This window comes from Ctenopharyngodon idella, chromosome 1 (assembly GCF_019924925.1).
Source record: "Ctenopharyngodon idella isolate HZGC_01 chromosome 1, HZGC01, whole genome shotgun sequence".
Taxonomy (NCBI): Eukaryota; Metazoa; Chordata; class Actinopteri; order Cypriniformes; family Xenocyprididae; genus Ctenopharyngodon; species Ctenopharyngodon idella.
Window position 1 is genome coordinate 42352255 of NC_067220.1, and position 16850 is coordinate 42369104.

At 35.7% G+C, this 16850-nt stretch overlaps 1 protein-coding gene across 5 annotated transcripts in view; it reads left to right on the forward strand.

Moving 5' to 3' along the window:
* The first annotated feature begins 5732 nt into the window (after window positions 1-5732).
* si:ch211-202h22.7 (lipopolysaccharide-induced tumor necrosis factor-alpha factor homolog) overlaps window positions 5733-16850 on the forward strand; it is a 95576-nt gene continuing 84458 nt past the window's right edge. For 3 of the 5 annotated variants that reach the window (XM_051901406.1, XM_051901336.1, XM_051901180.1), the window contains exons 1-4: window positions 5733-5808; window positions 9009-9118; window positions 9204-9290; window positions 11675-11737. In XM_051901406.1, the coding sequence (XP_051757366.1) occupies window positions 9019-9118; window positions 9204-9290; window positions 11675-11737 (250 nt within the window). In that variant the 5' untranslated portion in view covers window positions 5733-5808; window positions 9009-9018. Of the gene's footprint in view, window positions 5809-9008; window positions 9119-9203; window positions 9291-11674; window positions 11738-11894; window positions 12037-13414; window positions 15220-16850 lie in introns of those variants that run through there. The other 2 variants (XM_051901095.1, XM_051901268.1) reach the window with 2 other exon arrangements.

The window sequence follows — 16850 nt, forward strand, 5'->3', positions numbered from 1 at the left end:
AATCGAACAATCATCACTTAATTAATCACTTAAGTATCTAATTAACTCTAACACTGCTTCAGTGTTACTTTAACACCCTGCTGGTGGTTCCCATATGAACACAGAGCGGTGTTGATTTAACAATGGGGATTGGGAGAATTTGACAGAATTGTGTTTGTCTTTCCTGGATGTCTATACATATCTTTTAATGTAAAATATTAAAGCATGTTTTAAATTTAAACAAAGATCTTTTATGCACTTTTCATTGCCATTTTGCACAACACATGTTTATTAATGTTAATTTTATTAAATAATTATTTTACTCTAAAAATTTGCATAGCCTACTTTTTTTTTTTTTTTTTTTTTTTTTTTTTACAACAAAACAATTAATGATATATAAACCAGTGAATTTTTGATTATTCCAAAATATGCCTTTCCACTGATATGAACTCAAATGAATGCAGTGGCACAGACAAAAGGTAAGAAAAATGGACCAGCCCATCCACGATGGGTTTCTTGTGCTTTGACTCTTTTACGGATCTGTCCGCTTCACTTGCCCGCATTAACTTTTCCATATGGGTCTCCGTGCACTACAGTCCAGCTCATGGTGGTCCTGGGGGTAGGCCTAGTTACCTCAGGTTTTGGTCCTGAAAGTTGAGGTTATCTACTTACTCTGAGTAAACTTATCCAAGTAAGTCACATAACCTGCTTTCTGGAATACACCTCTGGTCTGTTTAGCACCAAAGACCATAATTTCTCTTTTTATTTGTTATGAGACTCGTAGGCCTACTTCATGTTAAAACACTAAGAAGAGGGGTCAACCTTTTTGTCATGAAGTGCCATTTTTAATGTTTCCCAGGCTGTGTCCAAAATCGCTCCCTACACCCTCATTCACTATTCCCTACATTAGTCCACTAATATAGTGAATTCGGACACTGAGTGTGCCGGAAGGGCTGCCGCTTTTGCATAGTTTGTCTTGCTGTTTAATAATCATTTGACACATAGCTAACTGGCAGCTCCAGTAGTAATGAAAATATTTATCTTGAAACCTGTCATGGAAACTAGCATGTATAACGCAAATATATATATATATATATATAAAACAATTTGTCATTTGTCTACAGTTCTTTTTGAGAATTAACAGAGGTTTAGATGTTAATGTTTTATTGAAAATGTTTTTAGGTCAGTTTGTGGTTTTTGTAACATTGTTTGCTATCACACATCAGTTTTTGCAAAGGAAGCTAAAAACACAGATGGTTAGTGGTTATTTGCTATTAATAGATTTTTTTTTTCACCAATAATGCTTTATTGTTGGCAAAAAAATCAAAAGTAAATCAAAATTCATAATGTCTGATCTGTGGAAAGAAAGTATTGCTGGTGAAATTAATCTGTTAATAACAAACAACCACTTATGATCAGTGATGAGATTAGTCAATAATTTTTGTTTATGATGATGAGATCTATATCACATGACCATCTTTGGGTTTGACTTTTACAAAGACCACAAACTGACCTAAAAAGGCAAGAGTCAAACAGCCCAAAAGAAGGAAACACTGATCACGATAATGGTGACATACATTTTCAATAAAACATCAACATCTAAACCTAATAATTTTCAAAAATAACTGTAGACAAATGACAGAAATAAAGTCAGTCTGGTTTGAAATAAGAGAGATTTAATGTCTTTTCAGTTGATTTCATTTAAGGCTATGGCTGAAGTCAGTTGTAGTTCTTGTGTTTCTCTTTTTTTCAGTTTCATTCTGCTCGTTATCATCAGGTGTCTTCAATAATCGAATACCAGTGGTTTGGAAAATGGATGGATGGATGGATGGATGGATGGATGATTCAGCTGCGGGTGCCATCTGCTGGTCAGACGTGGGAATTCATTTGACACGACCCTCACAGTGCATTCCCTTAATGGTATATTGGGAGATATGAGGGGAGCTTCTCATTACTTATTTTTGCATCCTCATTTCCTTTCCTTGTGTCTTAGCTCCACCCCTTTACGTCCACTTTGGTTTCAGACACCACTACAATTGGCTGTCCCCTCAAGAAGTGCCCTGTTTAGATTTTGCCCTGAGAAAGAGTGAGAGGATATCAGTCCAGTGGGTACACTCTCACTGTTGAACAACATGCTCATTGAAATATCATACTCAAATGGAGCATTCCCGGCTGTTCCACTCTGATGGCCCTAAATAGCGACCTGATCCAATACCACCTCTGTGCCTTAATTCCTAATTCCAAATTTTTTTTCTCTTTAGTTATTATTATTATTTTAAATATAGATATATTTTTGTTCTTTGCAACTTATGTACCTATCTATTCATTTATTCCCATTTTTTCTCTCCCTCTTCATCCCCTTTTTTCTTCTGCTCTCAACTACCTCACCACTTCTCTGATAACTGTCTTTTCCTGTTCCTTTTTTCCCGTTTTCCCTTTTTTTTCTTTTTTTCCCTTTTTTTCTCTTGTTTCTTTTTTCCCTCTTTTTTGTTTTGTTTTGTTTGTTGTTGTTTTTTCTTCTTTTTTCTTTCCTTTTTATATATATTTTTTTCTTTACTACAACTATTGCTATATACATTGTATATATATTGAGCATTGTTTTGCATATATATTAGGAAACTTACAATAAAGACATACATATACTTCACACAATTTTACGCACACTTTACATAACTATATGTATATCCTACTTTCTGTTTTATATGTTCTGTATTGATGAAATCATCTCACTGTGTTGTGTCAATTAAATGCTTCAATTAAAAAAAAAAAAAGTGCCCTGTTTAAAGGTGCAGTAAGTGGTATTTGAACTATGCTGTTGGACATTGTTGATATTTGAAATCAACCCAAACAAAACAAACCCCTCTCTTCAGACAAACCCAAACACACCCCTCTCTTCATTGCTCCGCCTCCAAAACTCACACTCCAATTCTAACCACCCTGCTCTGAGTTGGTCTCGAAACGCTGCCCGATCGCTGCTGGCATGCGAGGTGAATGCACTACCAATGACACTAAACACCTCATTCTCTAGTGCCCGTCAGTGCAGAACTCTCACTATCTGGTCGCTGTTACACATGCAATGCGAGTGGATGTCTGTTTATCACAGCTGACGCTCAACAAAATGCTTCACAAAAAATAAAGCGCAGATGATGAACGGACGACAAGGAAGCACAAAAAAATGAACAGTACACACGAGTAAATACAAAGTATTCGTTGTTAGCTCCAGACAATCAAAACCCAGTGTACTCACATGAAAAGAGGGATCAAAGCAGTTTTCAGGCCTTCCCTCTTAGCTCTCTCCAGCGCTGAAAAGCTTTTCTAATATAACTAAAGCGCTTGCCCAGTCATAAACCTTCATTCCAGTGATATTCTTTTGAGCTGTTTTGTATTGTGTCCCATTTCTCGTTCTGCAGTTTTTTTTTTTTCTTATTTTCAAATCTCCCTCTTGCTCGTTCTCTCTCCTCGACCGTCATACGCCCCCTGATGCTGATTGGTTAGACGTTTGTTATTGGACTCGGCCCGACTAACTTCCAAACAGTGGATTTGAAATTTCACTGAGTCCTCCTTTAAGGGTAAAGGGGGTGATTTTGGACACAGCCCTATAATCCCTGTGCCATACCCCCACCCAAACTATAAATACACAACCATATTTTAAAAGTTCATAAAGGTTCAATTGAAAGATTAACACATTTTACATTTGAAACTAATGATCAAACATTATTTGCAAGCCAATTTATACAGCACATTTCATACACAATGGTAATTCAAAGTGCTTTACATCAAAAGGAATTAAAATAATAAAGATAATCACAACAGATGCATAAAAAATAAAAAAATCATAATAAATAAAAATAAGGCTATATTTGATCAAAAGCTTATTTAAATTTAATTAGTAACCGTGCAGAACTTCAAATATTTCTGAAGCAATTTTCCATAATATGTTTTAAAGTTATAAAAAACCTACAAGTTTGTTTGTTTTCAATTAAGTTTAAATTAAACAGAGTTTTTGCAGATCACTGTCACTGTGATGTGTGTGGAATGTTTAAAAGGACTCTATATACTTAGTGTAATATCTCAGAAATGTATAGCATTAAATTTTCTCAAAGCTATATGCAACAAATACAGCAGAACAAATTGTAATCTTGTTCAGTTGTGTTTGATTAGAGTTGGAGCTGAACTCCTCAGGAAAGTGGATCTCGGAGCCAGAGTTGAGGCCCCCTTATCTAAGTAAATAAGATGTAGTCTACACCTCTCTCTGCTCACGTGCCAGTGTTGCCGACTCCACCACTAGAGGGTGAAAGATGCTGAATGAATTCTTATAAAAACACATTTTGAAAGCATTAAAGGATTAGTTCACCCAAAAATGAAAATAATGTAATTTACTACTCACCCTCATGTCGTTCTACACCCGTAAGACCTTCGTTCATCTTCGGAACACAAATTAAGATTTTTTTTTTGATGAAATCCGATGGCTCAGTGAGGCCTCTATAGCCAGTAAGTTAATTTACACTTTCAGTGCCCAGAAAGGTAGTAAAGACATATTTAAAACAGTTCATGTGAGTTCAGTGGTTCAACCTTAATATTATAAAGCGACAAGAATACTTTTTGTGCGACAAAAAAAACAAAATAATGACTTTTCAATGATATCTAGTGATGGCCGATTTCAAAACACTGCTTCGACGTGATTCGGATCACGTGTCAAACTACTGAAATCACGTGATTTTGGCACTCCGAACCACTGATTCGAAACAAAAGATTCGAAGCAGTGTTTTGAAATTGGCCTCACTGAGCCATCGGATTTCATCAAAAATATCTTAATTTGTGTTCCGAAGATGAAAGAAAGTCTTACGGGTGTAGAACGACATGAGCGTGAGTAATTAATGACAGAATTTTCATTCCATGTTTGGGTGAACTAACCCTTTAAGGTGCTATCACATTGCAGCTGTGTATGAAACACACAGCTCACACAAGTCACTTTCAAAACCAAGCAGCTTCCTGAGAAATTTGGAAAGTGAAAATGTGACTGCACATTCAGTGTGCTTCCGTGCTTAAACATTAGATGGCATACTAGCTTCTAACTAGTAGCAACATTACCCGTCCTCACAGGTAATTTCTCTGGAGGAATATATCAGTGTTTGAATTTCTCATTGTACTTCACTTACCAAATAATTATTATACTATACTTTATAGAAATGTCATTAAAGAGTGCTTTATAGAATGGAAGGCTTTTATTAGATGGCCCTTCAAACCCACAAAGACAATAAATACATTGTTGTCTACGCATCCATTAGTGGTATATCCAATTTCATTGTCCAGCCTTATTGTCCAATTACAAGAGTGTTTATTTGGGATACTGGGATACATGCAAAACAAACATCATGCACATTACAGGTTGAAACTGAACCTCTTTCAACAACAATATGGGGTTTATCTGTATTACGTATGGCCGCAGTCCTCTTTTTGGTGTGTTTATGTTAAGCATGTAAGAGAATATAAAGGTTAACAGTCTGAGACTGAGCAAAACTGGATAAGTCGACTGATGTAAGCATGGTTGGGATGGACATGGGACACTGGAGGAGGTGTTAGTACTGGATATGCAGGTTTTTGTCAACATGTTCCCTCTGATAATTCAGTCAGGAAATAAAAAAGCAGGTTTTTTGCACGATATCTTGTGGAACTTCTGATTGCGTTAGCATCAGCGTTCAACTCCACCCCTTATTTCTGCCATATCAGTGCCCGCCTATTCTGAAAGTCTCTCTATCTGTCCAAGTGTCTTTATAGGGAAGAGCATCAGAATTTCCACAGCTCTCCGTCGACTGCAGAAACACACAGGTATGTGTCATATTACAAGTTTGGGTGTTTTATATTGAAAAACATATTCTTTACTTTGGATTATGTGCTTCCACAGCCACTTTGTGATGTTTGGATACAGATACAGGTTGTTATATGAAATTCTAAGATAAATATAATAGTAATATTAAAACCTGATTTTCAAATTCTGACCCGTGTTTTAAGTTCAATATTAATAAGGCTGAACTTAATTAACAGATCAGGTAAATGTCAATGTCAAAAGTGGCCTAAAATGGTCACCTTACTTTCTATTCATTGCCATCTGTCTACTAGTTTGTTGCAGTGTTTAATGCATGTCAGTAACTGTTTGTAAGCAAACTCTGATGTTGGTTTGAGAAAGCCTACCCTGAAAGTTTGAAGTAATTGTAAAAGCTTGAAGTGTGAAATAGTTGGGAGGTTAAATTTGAATCAGTTTTAAAAGCTCAAACAAATGTGAAGGTTTTAAGTCACTCAGATAATTGAATTAAATGTGCGGGATGTTAACTGTCACAAGATGATTGACAGGGCAAACTGTCACTCTCCATTTTGAGCATAGACATGAAAATGCACTATCCAAACTGAAATGGTTGTAATTTATTAATGCTTTGAAGTACAGAGCAAATACAGTTGGACTCTTTTAAAGAAGACACTCAGTAGATTATTGCTGAAGTGAAAAAAATGAAACTGTAAAAAAGTTAGTTTACTGTAAAACAAATGTACTGTACTGAACATTTATATTTTATATGGTGATTCTGCTTGTTAACACCAGGTATCTTCAATAATGGTCAATCATCACTCAATTAATCACTTAATTATCTCGTTAACTTTAACACTGCTTCAGTGTTCATTTAAAACTCTTATTTTAACACTTTAACACTCTTGAGTATGGTCTCACATATACACCCAGGAGAGTTCATTTAACACTGGAGTTTTTGCTGTGTACCTGTACCTCTGTCCGTTAAAGACACAATTATGACAAAGTAGTATGTCCCGCTTGCCTACTCTTCTTCTACACACTCAGAAGTATGTACTTTTTCTTCACAAAAGGCATAGTATATGTAGGTGATTTGGAATGCAGGCTTGGGCATGGAATGTGTTTCTATGGCAACACTATCAACGCCAAAATGAATCTGTAGCAGTCAGGTGGTACAGAGGTCACGTGGTACGAGTGAAAGCTCAAGTTCTGAGGGCATTTTTACAAGTCAGAATCTGGGTAGTTCTGACATGGCATGAAAAAACTTAGATTCTATCGCTTTTTCCAAACACATTTACCGCTATCCTCATCTGTCACCCAGAACATGAACTCCTGACAGATAAAATGTTGTCAAACTGGCTGGTTGGGGCTCTACTTTCAGGAAATCAGATCTCATGATAATACGGTTAGACAGAGATGAACAATGGACAATTAGGCACACTTAAAAGACAATAGCAAAGTCATGATATTAGATTCAAAATGCCAAAACAATTGCATTTGAAAAAAAGGCTCACACACTTTTTGCAGTAAAATATTTCCTAAAATAGTTTTTCAGGATTTAAAGGATAAACGTTATATTTTATAATACTGATTTAATAGATATACTGCTCAAAATGAATACAAAAATTATTGTGACAAGTTAGCAGATTAAGTTCCCAGCTAAAAGCATTTTGTCATAAGAACGTTCTCTAAATATTCAGTGTTGGTTCTGGGAACGTAAAAAATATCCAGTTTTCTTGACGTTAGAGGAACGTGTTTTAAAAGGTATGATGTTCCTCAAACATTCTTTCAACTTAATTTTGATTTAAAATTCAACATTCTAGGAACGTTGATTTGTAACATTCCAAGAACATAAAATTGTTCAGTTTCCTTAATGTTAGTAGAATGTTATTTAAAGGTTAGTATGATGTTCCTGAAACATTCTTTCAATCATTCAAACACCTGCTGTGAACAAGCACTGAAAGAAAGAGAAATAAGAACACAAACTACAACTTTCTTCAGACACAGCCTTAGATGAACTGAAGATAAAAGACATTAAATCTCTGAAGATCTGATTAAATAACTCCACAAACAGCATTACCAGCTTCACTTATTACTAACCAGACTGACTTTATTTCTGTCACACGTCTACAGAAGCTCTTACTGAGAATTAACAGAGGTTTAGATGTTGATGTCTTATTGAAAATGTTTCGTTTGAGGTCACCATCATGGAGATCAGTGTTTGCTTTAGTTGAGCTCTTGACCCTTGACTTTTGTTGAGTTCTTTTTCAGCAATTGCGAGTGTGTTCATGTCTGTTTTAATGGTCAAGTGACTACATTCAAATGGTTTAAACAACTGATTTCTGTTGTTGCTGATTTAAGTAAGCAAAACAACAGAAAACATAGTTATTTACACCACTTTAATGCAATCTTTTATCTGTTAATAAAACAGACATGTTGATCTGCTTTATCAATGCAGAAATATTTTCCAAAAACACCTGCAACTGCTGATAAAGAAACAACTCAACAAAAGTCAAGGGTCAAGGGCTCAACTAAAGCAAACACTGATCTCCATGATGGTGACCCCAAATGAAACATTTTCAATAGATCATCAACATCTAAACCTCTGTTAATTCTCAATAAGAGCTTCTGTAGATGTAGGACAGAAATAAAGTCAGTCTGGTTAATAATAAGTGAAGCTGGTAATGATGTTTGTGGAGTTGTTTAATCAGATCTTGAGAGATTTAATGTCTTTTATCTTCAGTTCATCTAAGGCATCGAAGTTCCTCTAACGTCAAGAAAACTGGACATTTTTTATGTTCCCAGAACCAAAACTGAATATTTGGAGAATGAAACAAATGTATGTGCTGCTGTTGGAAGGTGCAGAATACATATCTGAATGCCCAACCAATCACTTCGCTTTATCACATTTATCAAAGCGGTATGTGGCAAAAGTGATCCGTTGCCATTCCTGTTCATCTCAGTAGCACGACTGACGTAAACCCCAGAAGTACACCAACCTGTTTGAGTTCAAAAGTATTTTTGATCCAGTCACCTATAAATGTAATGTGATTTATCACTGAGAACAACTGATTGATGCCACCACAAGAATCTGTCCAACCTATTCATTGTTTCCTGATTTGTGATGTCAAAGGCAGCAGTCTGTCTATTTGTTATTTTTGTTGTTGCTTTGCCAGTGTTGTATGTAGAACTCTAGAACACGCTCTTGAAGCACTTTTCTCATTCACAGATTGTTGATAATGGATAAAGGACAGTTCCCCCCTCCATATCCTGGACCGCCAATGGTCCAGACCAACACTCCCTACCAGATGCCGCAGGTTTCCTATCAAAGCCAACAAAGTCAGCAGCCCGTCACTCTGATATTCAGTTCAGAGACTGTTTGTCATTGGTAACAACAGTGCTTCAATAATGATCTTTTTTGCAGCTCCAGTCGTCACATACAATCCACCACCCCCACAGACGACTGTCATGACATCCAGCATGCCACAAACGATCCAGCCATCCGTCATGGGTAAGAGTTGATGTTTACTGTGTAATTTAGAGGGAAACTGGAAAGTTTCTGCATGCCACGATGAGTTTAAAAAATACAGAAGTCCTACAGCATTCCAAAACACTGCTGCCATTTTCTAAATATAGAAAAGGAGAAAAAAACTCTTTCTAAGTCATAATAACATGACATATTATTCTGTCCAACTATGTTTTTTGCCGTAAGATATAAATATGCATGCATAATTAGGGGTCAAGCACCTATTGTATCCATTAATATTCTTCTTCTTCTTCTGCTTATGAAGTCTATGGCAGCCCATAAAACCATATGTTATAAAGTTGTGAAATTTGGCACACAGATAGAGGACAGTTTGAACATTAAACACAGCAAATTTGGAGTCTCTACCTCAATCCCTCTAGTGCCACCAACTGTCCAGATTTGCACCCTATGACGTAATTTTCTGTCATGAACATTTTTCCACCATTTTGAATAAAAAAAAAAAAAAAACTTTTCCAAACTCGTCCTAGACAGTTGGTCCAATTTTCACCAAAATTGGCTCACATCATCTTCAGACCATACTAGTTTCAGTTCAACGCAGTTATCGTTTTCACATCCTGCGTCAAGTTGTTTAAATAGCAAATGCATTTGTGTCCATTTGTGTGCTGGTCTGAAAATGAGGTGTGTTCAGGCGCATTGTTGGTGCATTGCTATTTTGAGGCAACTGAAATAGACTACGTCACTGACCAACTGAAACCTGGTCTAAAGTCAATGGCGCAATATTTTTTTTGTTATTTAAAGGGCGCATTAGTAATATGCGCCTATATGCGGGTGCACAACGCGTGTACACTCTGCTTGTTACACACACAGGGACGCACAGCAGCACACAAACATGCCAAATATTAAAAATAAAAGGATTACAATGTAAAAGATTATTATTGTGTGCATGAAGATAAAAATGCTTTGGTGCAATCCGGCTTGTCCTGTAGATGGTCTGCTCACGCACGAGCAGAACCGTTTCCTCGCTAGAGAAGCATTCAGTTTTTGACTTGCAAATTCCACCATGTAAATAGCGAATCCGCCATGGCTCTAGCACGACTGGCTTTTAAAGGGAATGGGAGATGAGACTCTGATTGGTTTATTGCATGTTATGCCCAAAACACACCCATTACTCATTAAGAGAATAGGGACAACCCTTTTAGACCATGCGCCGGGCGCGCCGACCATTTTTCTCGTCGTTAAACTAGCAAAAGTGGATTCGGCCACACCCTAAGTGCATTTTAGATCATGCACTTAGATTGTTAAAATAGGGTCCTATGTGTCATTGTCACGTCACACTGACCACACCATATTAATTTAATAACACCGCCACCTATTGGTCAAAAGTGATAAGCAATTAAGTCCTATTTATAGTAATTGTATTAATACAATTGTATTAATGGTAATTAATTGTTATTGTTTTTATGAGTTTTTAAGAAATTCTGCATAAAATAATCTAAAAATACCTTTAATTGCTCCCAGCTATGCTTGCTAGCATAACTCATCATGCCTTTTTTGTGCTTGGCTCCTTAATTGCTGCTTGAAACTTTCCATGTATTCATGTGAGACAACCAACACTACACTTTTTAGACTTTTAATAAATTTTAAAAGAAAAAAAAAAAGAACAACACTGAGCTTGATGTCATACTAAGTTATAATTATGAGATTAAAAAGTCCAAATTATGATAAAAAAGGCATAATGTTGACATTAAAAAGTTAATAATCTCATAATTATGATTTACCAAAGTATGATTTTTTTAAAATATATCATTATGTGGTGGAAATGGGCTTCCATAGATATGACCACAAAAAAAACAATGAAGCATTTTCAAATGCAGTTTGGAACTTGAGGAACAGCCCAGTCTTCAAATATGCCTCAATGTCTTGTTTTATGAGACTCTCTGTTTAACTGCCATCCAGGATGCCTCAGTATAAGACTATAAAATGAAAAGCAAAAGTTTACAGTATAAGATTTCCCTTGTCTTAAAGAGATAGTGCACCCAACAATGAAAATTCTGTCATCATTTACTCACCATCATGTCGTTCCAAACTTGTATGCATTTTTTTTGTTATGTTGAACACAAAGGAAGATGTTTTAAAGAATGTGGGAAACTGAACAGTTCTGGGGCACCATTGACTTCCATAGTATTTTTTTTTCCTACTATGGAAGTCAATGGTGCCCCAAAGCGGCCTGGTTACAAACTTTCTTCAAAATATCTTCCTTTGTGTTCAACAGAACAAAGACATTTTTACAGGTTTGAAACAACTTGCTGGTGAGTAAATGATGACATAATTTTCATTTTTGGGTGAACTATCCCTTTAAGTTTGAAGGAATTTTACAGCTTTCTGGTTCTGTATGTTTTCTCTTTCAGCTCCAACGGTAGTTTACAACCAACAGCCCGTCACTCAGACTGTCCAACCTACACCTTCCCAGGGTGAGCAGAAAAGCTTCAGATTCACTAGACTTATGCGATCAAACACTAGAAGGTTTCAGCATGCACATGATGCACCTTTATAGAATACTATACTGGAGATTTATGATCATATTATATGTATTTTCATCAAAAATGATCTCTTTTTCTGCATATGTAGTCACAGTAGTTATTCCACCACGTCTGACTGAAGTTCCTGGGCAGATGAACTGTCCTCACTGTCAGCAGCAGATCGTCACGGAGACAAGACACATCAATGGGATGTTGGTGTGGGTCATCTGTGGAAGTCTTGGCATTTTAGGGTAAGGAACCGCATTCACCGAATTCTTACATATAGACTTTTGATTTTTATCTTTAAAAAAATCTTATTCAGACATATATTGAAACTTGTATATCATGTATTTAAATATATTTGTATTTACACATAATGATGAAGTTGCAGTTTTAATCCATTTAAAATATATTAACTTTAAATATAATATCAAATAACACAGTAAGTTATACTACAATTGTAATCAAGTCCTTTATATGTGCTCTATGTTAGTCAACACATCAAAATAAGTGTATATCTTTAAAGCATGATAAAAGATTATTAAAACAATGATTTAATATGTACTTTGAAATAAAACTTTTAATTTGACATTAGAAAATGAAAGGGATAGTTCACACAAAAATGAAATTTATGTCATTAATTACTCACCCTCATGTCGTTCCACACCCGCAAGTCCTTCGTTCATCTTTGGAACACAAATGAAGATATTTTTGATGAAATCGGAGAGGTTTTTTATCTCCCATAAAAAGCAACAAAATTACCACATTTAAGGTCCAGAAAAGTAGTAAAAACATTGTTAAATTAGTCAACGTGACTGCAGTGGTTCAACCTTAATGTTATGAAGTAACGAGAATACTTTTTGTGCAAAAACAAAAGAAAAATAATGACTTTATTAGGGCTGGGACAATAAATTGATTTTCCGAATGCATCGCGATTCTGAGCTTTTTAACAGCAGATGGCAATCTAGGCTAGTTTTTTACCGTGCGTTTTTTATCATGCATTCCGCTATGAACTAGCAAATCATTATGCTTTTATGATGCGAGATTAATATAAACAGCCCACTGCAAACACCCTTGTGATTCGCTTCAACCTTTTCGAATTTTATGAATGATTATTTTAGAGAAGGTTCAAGAGGTGTGTGTAAGGAATTAGAAGCGAGCAGAGTACGGGTGTTTGTAAAGCATGCAGTGCCATCTGCTGTTAAAAACTAAGCTCAGAATCGATTCGAGAGTGAATCGCGATGCATTTGGAAAATCTCAGAAACGATCCAGAATAATTTCTCGATTTGCGATTCAACGATTTATTTCCCAGCCCTAGATTCTTCCCTGTCAGTCTCCTACGCAGTTGATGCAGTAAACGCAGTGCAGATCTTCCAGGTTCTACGTCCAAACACAGACTCATTATTGGCCGGCTCCTGCATCAGCATCACACACATGCGTCGTGCTACTCACGTGAACAGCGTCAGCTAATACTGAGCCAGAGTTCGGACATAAACACAGAAACTCTGCACTGCGTTCATTTTAATTTTGCACTTTGGTTTATTTTTGTGGATATTTAGTTGCTGATTGAATTGATGAACCACTAACAATGTAACCATGTAATATAATTTTTTTGTTTTTTCTGTCCAGGATCTGGCCGTGTTGTTTGATTCCATTCTGTGTGGATGCCTGCAAGGACGTAGAGCATCACTGTCCAAGCTGCAAAAGCCTCGTCCATGTGTACAGACGCATGTAGCTTGTTCTTAAGTGAAGAAAATCTGTATGACCATAAGAAAAACTTTACTGGCAGCATCTTTTGGACATTACTGGACTTCCTAATTTAAAGAAAAATAACACCATAATGTGGGTTTCTCTTTCTTTCTTTATGCAAATATATATAGATACTGATGCAGATAGATAGATAGATAGATAGATTAAAATGTTCTTAATTGAAAGGTTTGCAAAACTTCATTTTTCCCCAAAAAATCCCTCAAAAAAAAAAACAAGATTTGTTGTATCAGATTATGTTTATCTGACCACACCACAAAGGATTAATTTGCTTTATTTTCAACTGATTGCAACTATGTGTACACTCTTAGAAAGGATGTGTTAAAACCAACTCAAACTGTGTTAAATTCTTACACATCAGTGTGTGAGTTTAGGGACAACACTTGTTAATTTTGACACATTCACTGAGTCAATGATTTTAACACAGTGAATGTTTCAGGAAGGTTAACCAGAGGTGTAGTCAAGACCGAGACCAAGACCATTCAAGAGGGAAGTTAATGAGATCATTAAGTCATTAATGAAGCACTAGTGATGAACACCTGCTGTTAACAGACAGAATAATTGAAGGAAAGAGGAAAACAACAACAAAATAAAACACCTGCGCTACTTCTGAACATGAAGATCAAATTTGCAATGGTTTCTTTGTCAAGTCCAGTCAAAAAACATCACTTACACATCAGTGTTGTGTTTTGGGACAACACTTGTGTTAATTTTGACACATTCACTGTCAAACACAGACATTCAGAATGTCTCAAAAAGAATTTGTTAGAAAACGACTCAAATTGGCTAAATTCTTACACATCAGTGTGTGAGTTTAGGGACAGCACTCGTTGTGTTAATTTTGACACATTCATTATGTGATTATTTTAACACATTAAATGTGTCAGGAAGGTGTTCTGTTGTTAACAAGCAGAATCACCAAAGGAGAAAATTAAAATGTTTACAATAATAACCAACTTTTTAAAGTCACTTTAGTTGGGCTCTTGACCCATGACTTTTTAATATTAGATTTTGTTTAGCTGTTGTAATTGAGTTGTAACAGCCAGACAAGCAAAGAGAAAAGATGATCAGGCAGCCAAACAAAATCTAATATTAAAAAGTCAAGGGACAAGAGCCCTGACATGTGGAAGTCATTGACACGCACTGTAAAACCTTGCTGTAAAAAATTCTGACAATAACACCATTTTCCATTAAAACAGTAATATATCATAGAAAAAAAAGCATTCTGGGTAAAATTTGTCATTTTCGAGAAAGTAGCCTACAGGAATATACTGTGAGTTAACATCACTCAAAGTCGACACTTAGAGGCTGTGTTCCAAATCACACCCTATACCCTCATTTACTATTCCCTACATTAGTTCATTAATATAGTCCACTTGACAGAGTGAATGAAAAGAAGTGAGTGAATTCAGACACTGATAAACACCTGAGAAGCAGAATCACTGAAGGACAGAGAAACAAGACCAGAAAAATGAGGAGAGACGAGCAGAAACACAAGAACTAAAACTGACTTCAGCCACACTGAGTGTGAAACCAGTTTATAAAACAGTCTGACATTATTTCTTTCATACATGTACAGAAGTTCTTGTTGAGAATGAACAGATTTGGATGTTGATGTTTTATTGAAAATAATAAAGTTTGTAGTCACCATCGTAGTGACCAGTGTTTGCTTTAGTTGGGCTCTTGACTCTTTAACAATATTTTTTTGTAATTGAGTGTTTATAAAGCACATTTGTTATGGCAAAAAAAAAAGCCAAAAGGAGGTTGATCAGGTGTTTTTGGCTGTTGTTATGATGTTGTAATCATCTTGAAGTTGATTTCTTGCTGTGTGTAATTTTTGATTTCATGGGTGTTTTATATTTATTGATTATACTATGCCTATGACTCAACAGCATAAGATCCAACAATGTTTCAGTAATCAGCAGAGGTGGGTACATTTACTTGAGTAATTTTTTTGGAAAATTTGTACTTTTAAGAGTAGATTTAAATACTTTTACTTTAATTTGAGTACACTTCTTATGAAAAAGCTGTACTTTTACTTCACCGCACTGGGCGGTGTTCCTCGTTACTTTATTTTAATGCAATACTCTACATGTTAAGAAATTCGTAGTTTATTCAAAGCGTGCTGTCTCTTTTTTCATGAACGATGCCCTATTCACAAATGAATCACTCTTTTGAGCTGATTCTGTTCAAAGACTTGATCAAACAAGTTGGCAAAACTGAAATGGACTACTTGCACAACTACTTCTGTGTTCTACTTATTATGGCTTGAGCGTTTCCGATCAGCGTTCAGCACACTTATATACTGAGAGCTTCTTGTGAAACGCAGATTATTACTACGTTTTAGGGCTGCCAAATGTTTTTTAAACAATTAATCATATCCTCTGCATTAACATCAATAACCTAATGCCGTCAAGTGCTTGCCTTCTCATTAGCAGTGTTTTTCTCTTAGTCATCATATTTCATACCTGTTAAGTTTACATTTAAATGAATTTGACTGATAAACACCCAAGAAAGCGCATGGTTTTACTATGGTAAAACCACTCACCCATAGTTACCCAGTAACTATGGGTGAGTAACAACGCATTATCACGATGGCTAGACTATTTTACGTTACAGTTGCACTGCAAACAAAAACAAGTTAAAACTGTCAAGCATTGCTGATTCCCTCCTGACAATCTGTTAACAGAATAACAATGACTGTAAAAGTCTGTTAGCACCATTAGCATCGCGCACTAGCTGCTTTCTGACTGTAAAGGAGCAGAAGAGCATACAAGACAAACAAACATTAAACAGCAGTATAACTTACCTTTCATATAATAGTTAATTTTTATAATTAATCAAATACTTATGAAGGCGAACCATGGTTTTACTATAGTAAGAATGTAGTAACTATGGTTAATTTCCGTACAAACCGTAGGGTAGAGTGGGGTAAAACGCCCCCCAAGGTGGGGTAAAATGCCCCCTTTCTTACCAACCAGTTTGCGTCATAGATCAACAGCAAAATGAACAGACTAGTTTTTAATCTCTAAAAGTAAAAGGCAAGTAATGTATCAACATGTATCAACATTTCTTTTATATGTCCGCATCTATATGGAGAGAAAAATATATATATATGAGGTTGAGATTTCTACACTAGGCCTTTATGGGGTTGATAATTGATGTATTTGTTCACCACTATCACCAAGACAAACAGAAAACCCTAAATAAATATTAAACTTATAAATTTGTATATTTATGTAGTGAAATTTATTCAATAAATGCATTAAAAGCCACTATGTTTTATCATTGGGTCACC